At 43.3% G+C, this 13,958-nt stretch overlaps 1 protein-coding gene across 2 annotated transcripts; it reads right to left on the bottom strand.

Moving 5' to 3' along the window:
• Positions 1-2,240: 2,240 nt before the first annotated feature.
• zranb2 (zinc finger, RAN-binding domain containing 2) lies at positions 2,241-12,044 on the bottom strand. 2 transcript variants are annotated; one of them, XM_042335642.1, is made up of 9 exons: positions 11,993-12,044; positions 11,656-11,764; positions 11,003-11,085; positions 10,343-10,419; positions 9,407-9,547; positions 8,875-9,029; positions 6,113-6,199; positions 2,786-2,953; positions 2,241-2,414 (listed from the first exon to the last, which is right to left on the bottom strand). In XM_042335642.1, the coding sequence occupies exons 1-9, from the start codon at positions 12,000-12,002 to the stop codon at positions 2,348-2,350; spliced, it is 897 nt and encodes a 298-aa protein (XP_042191576.1). In that variant the 5' UTR covers positions 12,003-12,044; the 3' UTR covers positions 2,241-2,347. The 2 variants fall into 2 exon arrangements, with proteins under 2 accessions (XP_042191576.1, XP_042191577.1); XM_042335643.1 differs by lacking the exon at positions 6,113-6,199.
• Between the last annotated feature and the right edge of the window lie 1,914 nt (positions 12,045-13,958).

The raw sequence follows: 13,958 nt of genomic DNA, 5'->3' as shown, positions 1-13,958 counted from the left end.
TGGTCTCTAAACTTTGTGCACTGCCCAATCATAACCAAACAAAAATTAGCAAACCTTTTGAGAGAAATATTCTACTCTCTCGCTTGCAAGTGCTCGGAACGTGTAGGCCAGAGAGTAGAAATTATATGGATGGACTTTGGTCTTCTTTCACCCAGCAAATTCATATGTTCTTATGGGATACAGTGTAGTTTGGGACAGGACATGTGGCTGTCAGGATGGTGAAGGCGAAACGTGATCTTCTTTCACCTAGCAATTCTTATGTACTGTGTGCTGTACAGTATCTCCCCCCCTCCCCCCAATTCTGCCCCCAACTTCCTCTTCTCCACTCCCCCAATAATATTGTGCATCTCCATAAAGATACTTACCGTCTTTACTTAAACACAAGAAAAAGCACTCTTTTTTTCCCCCGCTTTGAACTCAGAAAACCTTCTGCCATAATTGACATCTTATCTCCTAAAGCAAGATTCCGCGGTCAAAAGAGGTAGATTAAGCCATAATAGTTCAGTGAGGGCAAAAATCAATGTTATTTATGAGATAGCAATAATAATTTTTTTTAATGCATCACATCATAAAAGTTGATCTAAAAAAAATTGTGTGGGGGCGGGGTGCGGGTGAGAAGAGTCTGACACATGCGGAAACCCATCATCATGCTTATCATCAAGAGTATCCAAACCGAATCTACAGCCGGAAATCCCAGGTAGATTGTTGGAATGGAATGCGCACTCTCTCTCTTTCCTTACAGGGACGGCGCAGGTTGGCAAGAGCCCAGATTTGGGGACTCCGCAGTACGTTAAGGTAACTGCTGGAGTCTAACAGGCTAAAACCGCTTACCAAACCCTGGCAGTGAGATCTGTCTCCCCCAACCCCCCCAAAAGCTGTTGACATCCAATGTTGAAATGTATCCCAGAGAAACTGGGTGTAAAAATTACTCCCCTCACTGCGACATCCCAGAAACAAAAGGCAATCATCAGTACACAGCCCTCTCTACACAATCAGTATATTTTTAAACAATTAAAAAACATTTTTAAAAAGTTTCTTTCTCTTGATTTAAACTCAGTCTACATTGCTTTTCAATCTTCAAATTGAATCAAATCCCTCAAACTTAATGGCTACTGCAGTTTGCACGTATTGGTCTCTCTCTCGTTCTCCACTAAAAGGCTATGAAATGAGGCAGGGGTGGGCAAATGTCTTTAAGAGGCACTTTAAAACTCTAGGCACTGGGGAAACTTGCAAATAACCTTCACTTAACAAAATTGCCCAGAAAATTGCAGAGAATTCTGAAATTCAGTGTGAATTTGGACTGCGGGGGGATTACAAATTCAAACCCGTCTCAATTTTTAAGAATATTTGCAAAATTCTGCGCTGTAACTCAAAGTGTTACTACTAGATCTCAACCCGGGGGGGGGGGGGGGGGGGGGGGGGGGGGGAGGGGGGGGGGGGAAATAGGGAGAAAGACATTTGTGTTTCCTCTCTCCCCCATCGTCCCTAAAGCAGTTTCAATTTGGCCACTTCACCATTCTCTGAAATCAGACGTTCCCCAAACAGGGGAAGGAAACTTGCCTTTACAGGAACACACGGTTCCTTTAAGCTCTCTTCCCCCCCCAAAAAAAAAACACACTTATTTCTCTAAAGGAAATAACAGAAAAAAATAGTTGTCAAGCATCATTCTACAACGAAAAAAATACTAAGGAAACTTTTATGGCTTAAGACACCGCTATATGATGAGCAGGCACACAGGGCAATAAAGTCTAACAAACTGGGGACAGAAGGCGGCCACATTGTATGGAAAAGCAACGATAAAAGGGTCTTTTATAAGATCACACCAGCAATATTTCACCAGGACGTATACGCGCGCGTGTGTGTGTGTGTGCGCGCGCGCGAGTATATGTTTCTTTCCTCTCCCCACGGTTCACACCCACACCATAGTTTTAAAACCCTTTTAAATTTTCATAACACAGATGAATTTGGCTCAAGTCATTCATAACTTCTTTAAAATAAGTTTCATGCACTTTTTTTTCTCTCACCCCTCTCCTTTTCCTCCCTCTTCTTCTTCGTTCCCTCCCTCTCTCTCTTTCTTACAAACACAAAAAAAAAATTGTATAGCGCCTTTCACGTCGGGAGGACATCCCAAGGCGCTCCCTCTCCCTTCACTCCCTACCTCCCTTTCCTTCCCCCCTCTCCCTCCCCTTCACTCTTCCCCCCGTCCCCTCTCCCTCTCCTCCTCCTCACCCCCCACTCCACTCTCGTCCCTCTCCTTCATTCACTTCCCTCTCAATCAGGCAGAAAGTATTTGATTTGCTTAAAAACGGCAAGGGTGGGTGGGTGGCGAGGGGTACGTGTTAAACGTTTATTTCTGTTTAGAGCTTGATGACCGGGAGCCCGAGTGAGACGATCCAGAGGATGAGCCGCTGCGTCTGAAAGAGAGAAGAAACCAACAAGGGATGCAAAACCCGGGAAACTCTTTGACAGCGGGAGAGCGAGAGCAGCATCGCTCGAAACCGTTCAAATCACAGCTCCTTTTTTGTTTTATACATAAAAAAACATTTGAAAGCTAAGACGCAGAAGTACATTACACACAGATACAATACAAAGCCCATCGAGAAGGGTGGAGCGAGGAGTGGGGGGGGGGGGGGCGGAATGGGACAAGCATATCCGACAAAAATTTAAGTGGGATGCATCTGTTTTTTGGGGGAGGGAAGGGGGGTGGTTAGAGAGGGGGACTATCGATCTCAGCTCCGTTAAATTCGATTACTCCTTTTTTTGCTTATTCTACAGAAGCCCAAACCTTTCTGCAGACCGAGATCTTGAGTCAGAGCGTCTAGTTTTTTTGCGGCCGCCGGAGGAGGAGGATCGAGACCGGCTTCGCTTTTTGCCCCTCTCCGAAGAGGATGACGACTGGGAGGTGGAGCGGGACCTCTTCCGCGGCGACGAGGACCCCCGGCGTGATCTGGAGCTGGATTTTGATCGATTAGGAGACAGTTAGATATGTGCCGCCTCTCTCGCTCACACACACTCATATTCGTTCAGACAATAGTACAAAGCTATGCCTTTCCATGCAATGCTGTCTCACTTACACACACAGGACGACATCACAAACCACACACACACAGCAGGAAATCTCTCACTTACACACAAGCCACCACTTCACACTGCTTTCCCCACAGACACAGAACTTCCACAGCCTTTTGTTCTGCTTTTTTTTTTGGTTGTGGGGTGAGTGGACGAAATGGGACACAAGAGAGAAACATTCGCGACTGAGAGAAATCCTTTGTGTTGTTATTTCGCTTGTGCATATGTCCAAACTGTGAGTTGCAACGTACAAAAAGTTTTGGGTCGTCCACGGTTGGACATGGATCTCAGGGCAGGGGATCACCAACACACTGCGTTTGATCGTCTAGGCTTCTTGGATGGAGAAGCGCCACTGCTCCCATGATGAGACAGACAAACCAGTGGGAGTCTGGTCAGCGGCAATGATTCCGGCTCATTACCAAGCCAGTAGTGACCTCGACAGTGGGCTTCCCACACGTTCCTCTCACTGAGTACACAACCAGTGGGTAAAGAAAAGTCTGAAGATGCTTGAAGGTCTCTGAAGCAGATGTTATGTTTTGCTTAAAAGTGCTCAACAACCAGTGACCTCTGGCTACGGGCGTTGCCTGGTCTGCAGTGGGATCACATACAACAGGGCCCTCCAGTGGTTAGTCAAAACACAACGCCCATTGCCTTCGCTTTCCAAAACTCGATACTGTACCTGGTTAAATTTCTTCACCCAAATCAAAATGCTTAATATTCTCAGGTTAAGGTCGGGAATTGTTAACACTTGGACATTTCAATAACTCGTCCTCGTCATTCCAGTTTGTTTACGCGGGGTTACTTACCTTGATACCTTAGTTATCAGTTCCTAACTCATAATCTTGCTACCGCATGTAATCATAGATAATGGTGCTTCAAAGGAAGGAAGGAGGATTGTGGAGGCCATTGGAGCAGGCAGCACTGGTTGTATTGTAAGCTTTAGCATTATAGTCAGTATAAAGTGGTTGGCAGCCCTAGATGCAAAGGATCTTGTCGCCTACTGTACTGTAAGCCAGACTGTGTGGGTGGCATTAGTGCTTGAGTTAGTTTTACCCTAGATTCAGTTGCTGTCTTTTTAAAAAATATATATATATACACACACACAAGGTGACCCTATTATCTAAAAAAAATCACCATCTCTTTAAAAGACTTATAAGCCATTGTAATGGTATCTCGACATTTCGGTCACTCTGTGTAAAGCTTTTATATTGTTGCTTCAGCGTAAGGAGATTAGGGGAGGCGGACCAGCTGCCAGCTGTTGAACCTGCTGGCAGGTTGTCTGGCTTTGCTGAGACCAGACAAGCGAGTGGGCGTCAGGTCAGCAGTAATGACCAGAGCTGTTTGAAGCTCATTACCAAGTCAGTAGTGACCTCAACAATGGGCTTCCCACACATTCCTTTCACCGAGCGCATAACCAGTGGCTAAAGGACTGAAGTTGCATGAAAGTCCCTGAAGAAGATATTGTGTTTTGCTTAAAAGTACATAGGAGGCCTCAGCAGCCAATACATGACAGATTACTGCATTTCTGTGGCACAAAATGCTCACCAACCACATCATAGCTGCGTTTCCCAAAGGTCGAACCAACAGGTAGTTCTGTAGGTCTGCACTAGGTTGGTTTTGAAGCAGGTGGGTGTTAACCATGTGAAGTTGAAGAACAGACTGGGTCTAAAGCCAACACTTGGGGGACTTGCCATTCAAATCGGTCTTTACTGTTCAACATATAGCATTAAATAAAACACACTGGTTCACAATACTCCAGATCCATAGTTAAGTAGTCGACAGAAGACCGCATCTGGCCTCAAAACTCCATTGGTTTTAGGCTGAAAACCCTTCTCTTAAAATATCAGGTTGGACAAATTTCAGCAAATTCTTTCTCAACATGAAAGCACAGGGCTTCCTGTAGTTCTCAACAAGATCTGTGGTCGAACCAGCTTCAAAGTCACAAATTAATTTCAATGCATCAAAAATCATGCACAATCTGAAATGAAGGTAAAAAGGTTTTATTTTTTTTTAAAAAGTGGAAATTTGGGCCCAGGTTTTTTGCAGTCTTCAGCAAGGCCTTCAGCCTCTCTGCCCCCACTGTTTAGAACTCCATCCCACAGTCCCTTTGCCTCACTCCCTCCCTGTCTCCTGTAAGGCACGTCAATTTCAAACTTTTCCGCCTTCAGCCACCCTCCTATTCCATACTTCCCTTGCCCTCCACCCTCCCTTATCCCAATCGACAGCTCGGTTCCAAATCCCTGACTGTCCAGTGCCTTGGGACGTCCTCCTGATGTAAAAGGCGCTATACAAATAAATTTTGCATTGTATTGTGCACAAGAAATATTAATAATCAGTAAAGTTCTAGATCACATTCAGGTCAGAAGCCCTTGCAAAGCATTGTAAAAATAATATTGTACATTAAAGCGTTTTAAAATAAAGTCTTTTAACCTCCATCTCAGATTCTACATGATCTCAATGCGTTGAATATACATGTATAATGCAAAATATATGTATAATATATATGTTGCGACTTACAGACTGTGCTTCCGTGTGAGGAAACTACTTTTCCTTAACTGGTTTCAGTTCAAAGAAAAGTCCTTTCAGTTTACTAAGAAAATTAACCAGATCAGCCAATTTGCTTGACAGCCCCAGAGAAGTGCATTCCTCGAAACGTGCCCAGCAACGCAAACCGCAAACCTTTGGGAAGGCTGGTTTCTCTATCAGCATAGAGTTGTATAGGCATTATAATAATAGTAATACTTGCATTTGATATCGTCTTATCACACTATCACGCATTATCATGTCTTCAAGACATCTCAAAGCTCTTCGCAGAATATACTGTAAAGTGTAATACTGATAAACATGCACTGCAAAAGGGCTGGAGGATAAGCCATTGAAACCTTGTGCGTTTTAATACAAATCGCTTCCAACAGTTAACAACGGCAATGTTCCCGAATCTCTCAGCAAAAAGAGATAGAGAGAGAGGAGATTTTACTGTCCTTGCGCTAAGAATATTTATTTCGGCGACTCTCCAAGGAGGAGAGAATGTTACCCCATTCACCTGGACTTTGACTGGGGTGATCTAGATTGGCCTCTAGAGCTGGATCTCGACCGGGATCGGGAAGTGGTGGAACTTCTGGTCTGCGATCTGCAATAAAATGGCAAACATTTTCCAACACTACGTTTGCAACACGAACGGCACAAGTACATCCATCAGAAATACGTTCAAAGGAAGTACTCCCTGGCCCACAATCATCAACTTCCCCTCGCTCTTTCTCTCTTGCTGTATTCCTGCCCCCACTCCATCCCAACCCAAGAAAGAGAACAATTATCTGCTTGAAAAGTAACCCAGGTTAAACTGCTGGATCCCTGGAGACTCTGCACATCAACACAAAAAAATCAGCGTGATGACTAAAGAAGCTACTGTAATCACTACACCTTTTAGAATCGACACCCGGACTGCAGAAAATCGTCTAACAAAATCCATTTCTTAGGAATGAATGTTGCGACCAATAGATCTGTTGGTTAGATACAATAGGAGTCTGTTGCACACCCAGCAGGAGTTATTGCTAAAAGGTAAATCACCAAGCCAAGCGAGCCTGTGAAGCTCTCAAGACAAACTACATTGTAGACTCTAAGAGCTGCATAAAGATTTAAAGAAATATATAAACGTTGTTCGAAATTTGTGTTGTTTCATTCCTCACCATCACTTTTACAGAAAGTGGATGCATCGAGTCCCACATCAGCTATTTTAATGCAGTCCTCACCAGTCTCCCCAGCTCCACTACTTACAAATTCCACCTCCCCACCTCCATACTCTAAACTCCTTACCCCATCATACCAGTCCTCCCTAGGCTGCACTGGCTCCCTATCACAGAACGAATCAACTTCAAGATCCTCACACTTGTCTACAAATCCCTTCACACCCCAGCATCTCCTACCTCTCCGACCTACTTACTCCCCACTCCCTGTCACCTCTGCAAGGCTGGCTACTCATCCCCTCCACCATCAGTGGCCGTGCTTTCAGCCTCTACACCCTGAAAATTTGGAACTCTCTCCCTCCACCTTGCCCCTTCCTTCCCCATTGGCATATCACACCCGACAACCTTCCTCTTCGACTAATCTTAAGCTCACTTCCCCCTCTCCCGAGTTCAGTGTCAGGCTCCACCACTGTTAAGCACTCCTAGAGGCTCCCTGCATGAAGGGTGTAAGTTGTTGTAAGATCGACTCAAGATCAAACTATTAATTTCTCAAAAGGAGGAAAAAAATATCTCCAAGGATAACAATAAGAAGTTTATGTTTCTGCAGTTATCCCTTTAATACATGCTACAGAGATCAGGTATCTAAACACACCGACAACACGCTTACGAACACCTGTTGGTTGGAGTTCTAAATAGGGTGTTTCTGAATGAAAAGGTTTCAGTGCAATGCATTACACACTTTCTCCCTCTCTTCTCAGTAACAAGTGGACAAAAAGGTGCCACAAGCTTAGGCTCATTGCTGGAGTCAATGAACAGGTTGAAAAGACAAATGTTCCATACAGAGGGCTATTAACATGGAACACTTGGTCACAAGTGGCTGCTAAGGTGGAGACCACATCAACAATTAAAAAGTTAGGATTCAAGGACAGAGCTCCAATAGAGAAGCCATATACATGTTGGGGGTGCAAAAGCAGGGGAATGGGGTTAGAAAGCTCCATTGGAGGAGCTAACATTGCTGGACACACAATGGGGAAACAGCAGGCAAATGGGTTTGAGAGCAGAGAAGCTTGCATCATCAGAAATGATGGGGAAAGTACAGCGGAATGGGATTAGAGAGCTCCAGTGGGGGAGTGAGCACCAGCACAGACAGATTGGGGACAGAGCAGAGGATGGAATAGAGTATGGAACTCCAGTGGGGGAGCGAGCGCCAGCACAGAGACATGGGGGAAGGGAGTAGGGAAATTGAACGAGTGCTCTAGCAGAGGAGCTAGCACCATTTGACACGATGGGCAAAGAGTAGTAGAATAGAGTGCTCCAGCAGAGAGTCGATGGACCTCCTGTGTTGTAATGTCTATGCTCCCCATTCTCTACAAAAGACCCATTTCTTTTCTCCAGCCCTATGGGTACAAAATGGATTCTCGGCAGTGCATTAAACATTTCAAATAAACGCTACTCATTTTTGTAAAAAAAAGATTCCACTTTATCACCAGTTTTAGTTTTACATTTGTACAGTCAAACTCAGTGAGCATTTCGTGAAACAAGTCCATGACTCGTTAAGTTTAGGACTAGCTTCACCAGAATTTTGTTTTGCCTGAAAAATATACAGTCACTGCACTTTACAGTATACTCTGTGAAGCACTTTGAGACGTCTCGACGACGTGATAAGGCGCTATATCAAATGCAAGGATTATTATAACAGCTTTAAGTTTTTTTTCCAGAACCTTTGCTATTTTAATAAATCAATGTAAATGAAAAACACTGGTTACGTTGCTTCACATAACTTTCTCTGAAAGTCACAAAAGCTGTTCTCTGCACTTTGAAGCTTTAGAACAAATAAATACCAAGCTATAAGCATTTAAAATCTTATTAATATTATTAAAAGCCCTCATTCCTGGCTGGGTACACAATTATAAACACATTTAATGCAAAAGTTTTTTATATATCTCAAAATAAATAAACTAACAGGTACAATTGGAAAAGTCATCTCTTCTAACACAAAGTAAGGTAGTGTAATGCAAGCGTTTAAAAAACTTTATGTCACATGAACAAACATTTAAAAGAAAGAAGTTAAAACTGATACTGACATTTTGCCCGGTGTCACCCTTGACCTGTACCCGTTTACCTGGACCTTGAACTGGAATGAGCGGTGGAAGAGGATGAAGATCGAGAGGAGCGAGACTTGGAGCTACTCCTGCTTTTAGGAGGCTTCTTTTCATCCTCACTCGCGTCCAGGTTGTACTTCGAGAGATCGCCGTCTTCATCATCATCATCATCATCCTAGAGTGGCGAGAAAAGAGCACACCGGATTTGAAACAGAAGCCACATACAGAGTGTTCTCCTCTCTCCCCTCCCCACCATCTCATGGTACTATTCGAAAAGAGATGGGGAAGGCCGTTTCTCTCTTCCAGGATTCTGGCCAACAATCTCCCAAATAAAATTGGTCACTTGCTCTATGGCTATTTGTGGGACATTGGTGTGCACAACCACAAGGCAAAATGCAGTCACTACACTTTGCAGTAAATCTTGTGAAGTGCTTGAGGGCTCCTTCCCACATGAAAGGTGCTGCATTGAATGTAAGGATTGTTATTAAAAAAAACACTGCCACAAAAGGCACTGTCACTGCCAACAGCTTAGAAGCACAAGCCAGCTCTTACATCATCTAGCTTGTATTTGGAGAGATCACCATCTTCTTCATCATCTTCCTCCTCGTCCTTTTCGCTTTCTTCCACTTCTTCTTGCGGGATGGTTTTGGGGGCCGCAGGCTTCCCGCGGAATTTCTTCTTTTTTCGTCCAAACTATGATCGAAGAAACGGCACTTTCAAAACCGATTTTTGCACACACAATGGTTTCAGAGCTACATTGAATGAAAAAGCATCCCTGCTGCTGCTCCTGATTGTTTGTCCCTTGTCCCCTCTGCTCCACAATCGGCAGTTGTTCAGCCACAACTTTGGAACTCTCTCCCCCAATGCTCGCTCCTTCCCCTTTTAGATGACAACTGAATACCTTCCTCTTTGACCGTGCTTGGGGTCACCTCCTCCTCCCCCCACCTCCCGGCCACTGTTAAGTGCTCCAACACACTGCCCGGGGTCTAAATGCAAGCTGTTGTTTTACTGCAACAACAGAAACCTGGTAATTAATCAATTCATTTGGCCTCATTTACTTCATTTGAATGGAGAGACGACCAACCAATATAATAGAATTATAGACCATCTCAGTCACAGCCTCACTTCCTGTGTGCCACATAGGTATGTAGAGAACGTGCACCCCCACAGTCCCGCCACAATATAACATGGCCAAAACATGTGGCTGTGCACAATATGGAAGACTGTTTTGGCTGGCACTGAAACTAATTTGTATTGTACTTGATAACCCATTATCCGCAATGTTTCTCTATCCACAATCCAGCTCTCCGCTGTTATAATTACAATTATAAACACCTCCTCTAATAGGAGAAATTCTTTCCCAAGCGGTAGACATAAAAACCTCTTTTTCTCCCCCTGTGGAAGCAGCAACAGCAGCACTTCAGTGTTTCATTACTTTAACTATAAAATCGGAGGGGCGAAGTTGGGAGAGGGCCAATAAAATCTTACCTCATCGTACTCGTCATCAGATTCTTCACGCTCGATGTACTCAACATTTTCTCTTTCATTAAACCCACCACCGTATCCTGTCAAACCAAACACGTGGACTGGTCACAGACACATTCTAATCGAAAGCAAAGCTAAAAGAGGTCAATATTTTAACTGGCAAAGAGTTAAAAAAATATTTGGGTGAGTGGGGAGAAAGAGAACAAATTTCAATAGTACATGAAGTATACAAATCCTATGGGTAATCTTTAAAATTCCTATTGTGTGAGTGACTGTGCCAATTACGAAGCAAGAATTCAGTCCATAATATGGAGTGTTCACAAATGATAAATTGCTACTGTTAGATTACTGCCTTTAATTTCCATTCAGTAGTCAGTCTTTAATTAAATTTCACTGTACTCACTATGGTAAACATAGTTTCAGGATCCTAATCATCATTTTAAAATCCCTCCAGGGTCTTGGTCCACTTTACTTCTGCGATCTTTTAAACTCTATCAACCCGCCCTCTCCCTCTGTTCAGTGAGCACCAGCCTGCTTCACGCCCTGTCCCTGCTCTCTGGAACTCCACCACGGAGGAGAGCCTCGCCTCCTTTAAGGTTCGTCTCAACACCTTCCTCTTTGACCACATCAACCCATATCGTACATTAAAATGTGTCATCTTACCCGTCCTTTCCTCTAGCTTGGCATACTTTGGGGTGTTGCACATGTTACACTCCGATCTCCTTGCCCAATTCACATTTCCACAGCTAGGAACCAAGCAGAATGGGAAATGATTAGTGTCTCAAGCCATGTCTTAGTATGGACAAAACCTCCAGATCACCGCCTAGTTGAAATGATTACTGAAGCAACACGAGTCAAGATATGTAACTCTATTCGCAAATAACTTTTCCTTCCCCAAGTGAACAGATTGCTTACTCGCACAAGTCTAATAGCTGCAATTGCTTCCTTACTCAAACTCAACAACAAATTACATTGACACAGCAGCTTTCACATCGGGAGGATGTCCCAAGGCGCTGTACAGTCAGGTTTGGACCCGAACTGGGGGTTGGGATCAGTGGGGAGGAGTGCAGGCATAGGAGGGTGACAGAAGATGCGGTCGAAGAGGAGGGTCTTGAGACGTGCCTTGAAGGAGGCAAGGGAGGAAGTGAGACAAAGGGACTGTGGGATGGAGTTGCAAAGGGTGGGGGCAGGAGGCTGAAGGCCCAATCGCTAGTTAATGAAGCGCTCAGCTGAAGCAGTTCTTTCAACCTTTACACCTGCTTAAAATGCAAACACGCACTTCAATGCTCTGACTTCCAAACCAGACGTAAGCTTACGTTTTGCACTGCCAATCGTTGGCGCTGAAAAGGCCACGGCTTTTTTCAGCGAGAGTCTTTCCGATTTCCGTTCCTCCTGCCTTCATCAGCTTCGCTTCACACGTTCTCTCTGAAAAGTTCGCGGTAAAATGATTACTGGAGCTATAACTCATTGCCGAGTTCTACAATGTAGTCAATACTTGTGAGTTACACCAGGCAAGTCAGAATACACCTTAAGTTGTCTCTCCATACTAGAACATAAATTATTAACAAATCTTTAAAACTGGATAAAAAGGAACGATTTTATTTGAACCCATGAGCAACAGCCACTGAACCGCCTTTACGCCTGTTGCAGTACCTCGCAGCATACCTTTTCCACACCTGTTGCAGTTCGTTCTTCTTGCAAAGTTGACGTTTCCACATCTAAAGGCAACAGAAAAAGCAATGTAACAAAAACGTTTCATCTTAGGGTTTCATAATTCAGAGTTGACGTTAAAGATACTATGGCACTATCTGAAAAGAGAAGGGCGTGTAGTATCCCTCCATGGTGTTTGCCTGACAATCCACCAGATAAAATTGTCATTCACCTTCATGACTGTAATCGTAACTGCTGTGTGCAAATTGTCCGTGTTTAGCTTCAAATACAGTCGCGACTCTTTACAGTGAAACTGTGAAGCACATTGAGACGTTAACAATATAGGGGTTGGATCAAAGGCAGTGCTTATTATTTGTTGTAAGATTGTTGCTTTTCACTTGCCCTCGTAATCCCTAACTTTCAGCCAAAATCAAACTTTGACAAGGGCATTCCATAGGCCTTTTCTTGGTGACAAAGCTACGCAATTGACTGAATGCGAATTATCATCTCCCCCTCCACCCCCAAAATGGCAGGATTCTGAAAGAGAAAATAACTAATATTGCGGAACTTTCTATCCGAATGACAGCAGTCATCCCATCTAATGGGAAATTGATTTTTTTTAAAAAAAATGTATAGTTCCACCTGTAGGAAAAAGAGATCCACTTTAATTGAATCAGTCTGATACCTGTGTGACCGCACTTTACTGAAACAATGCATGCGGGAAGTGATTGAATGAAGTCATGCGGGGCCGTGTGTCCGGATCTAATGAACTCCCGGCAGTGAGTGTCAAGACCATGACAGTTGGATTGATCCTTATACTGTAAACTACATGTCCAGAGAGTTCACCCTCAAAACAGCCCGGGCTCCTTTCGCTTTATGGTCTCCCCAAAGAGAACATAAACCCTACATCAAACTGACAGCAACTTGCATGGGCTGTCAGTGAACCAATTTTGAGGGCTCACAAATGAGATTAAAAATGAAATGAATGCTGTTGTCAAGGCAAACACAGCAGCTAATTAATGCCAGTGATGTCCCGTGCAGACAATGAGACCAGCAGCCAATTAATCAGATTGTTTTTGGTAGAGGGAGAACTGTAATTAAATTAAGTAAATGATTTATTTGATTAGGACATGGCTCGTAAAATAATCCAGGAATTATTCGCCTACTCAGGGTGAAATTAATTGTATCTCTTTCGTTCCCTGAAAACAGTCTGACCCTGTTTTTATGTTAAGACTTGAAGATACAATTTTGCAAAGTTTTTCAGGAACTGTAATTAAACTGATGCGTGCACAAAACTTACAAGCAGATGACATCTCTTATGAATCTCAACTACATCCCTTTTCAAGTAAAGAAACTTTGTGTAGTAAGCCTTTAATGGGAACAAATAATGCAACTCTTGATATTTAATTCATTACTGTAATCAATAGGCTTTTACTACATACAGTCTCAATCCAGAACCCGATCAATTGTATTGCTCTCATAGTAATCCTTACATTTGATGTAATACCTTATTTCATCAAAGAGGTCTCAAAGTGCTTCAAAGAATATTACTATAAAGTGTAATGACTGTATTTTGTTGGTGAACAAGGCAACCAATTTGCGCGTAGCAACATCCCACAAACAGCCATGATCTGGGGGATTGTCAGACAGCAAGACAGATTTTTTTTCCTGCCAACTTTCTTAATTTAACATTTGCAGACTCGTAACTTCTGAATTTAGCAATCTACAGAAGCAATCTAGAAGCTAACAAGTGCCTTTAAATTCTAATTTATATTAAAACTTAAGACAGTGTAGTGTCACCGATATTCATAGAAATAACAAAGTGCAAAACTTCATGTAGTGCCTATTCACTAACACATGCTTTTTCGTGCCTACCTCGGATACTGATGCTTTAGAATTGTAACAAGCCAATTTTAACACAGACTGCTTGGTTCTGTTGGATATCTGCAGTCAGAGTGACAGAAATCGA

This window comes from Callorhinchus milii, unplaced genomic scaffold (genome assembly GCF_018977255.1).
Source record: "Callorhinchus milii isolate IMCB2004 unplaced genomic scaffold, IMCB_Cmil_1.0 Scaffold5, whole genome shotgun sequence".
Classification (NCBI taxonomy): domain Eukaryota; kingdom Metazoa; phylum Chordata; class Chondrichthyes; order Chimaeriformes; family Callorhinchidae; genus Callorhinchus; species Callorhinchus milii.
The sequence above is the reverse complement of the archived record's forward strand: the minus strand, read 5'-3'. Positions and strand labels throughout refer to the sequence as shown.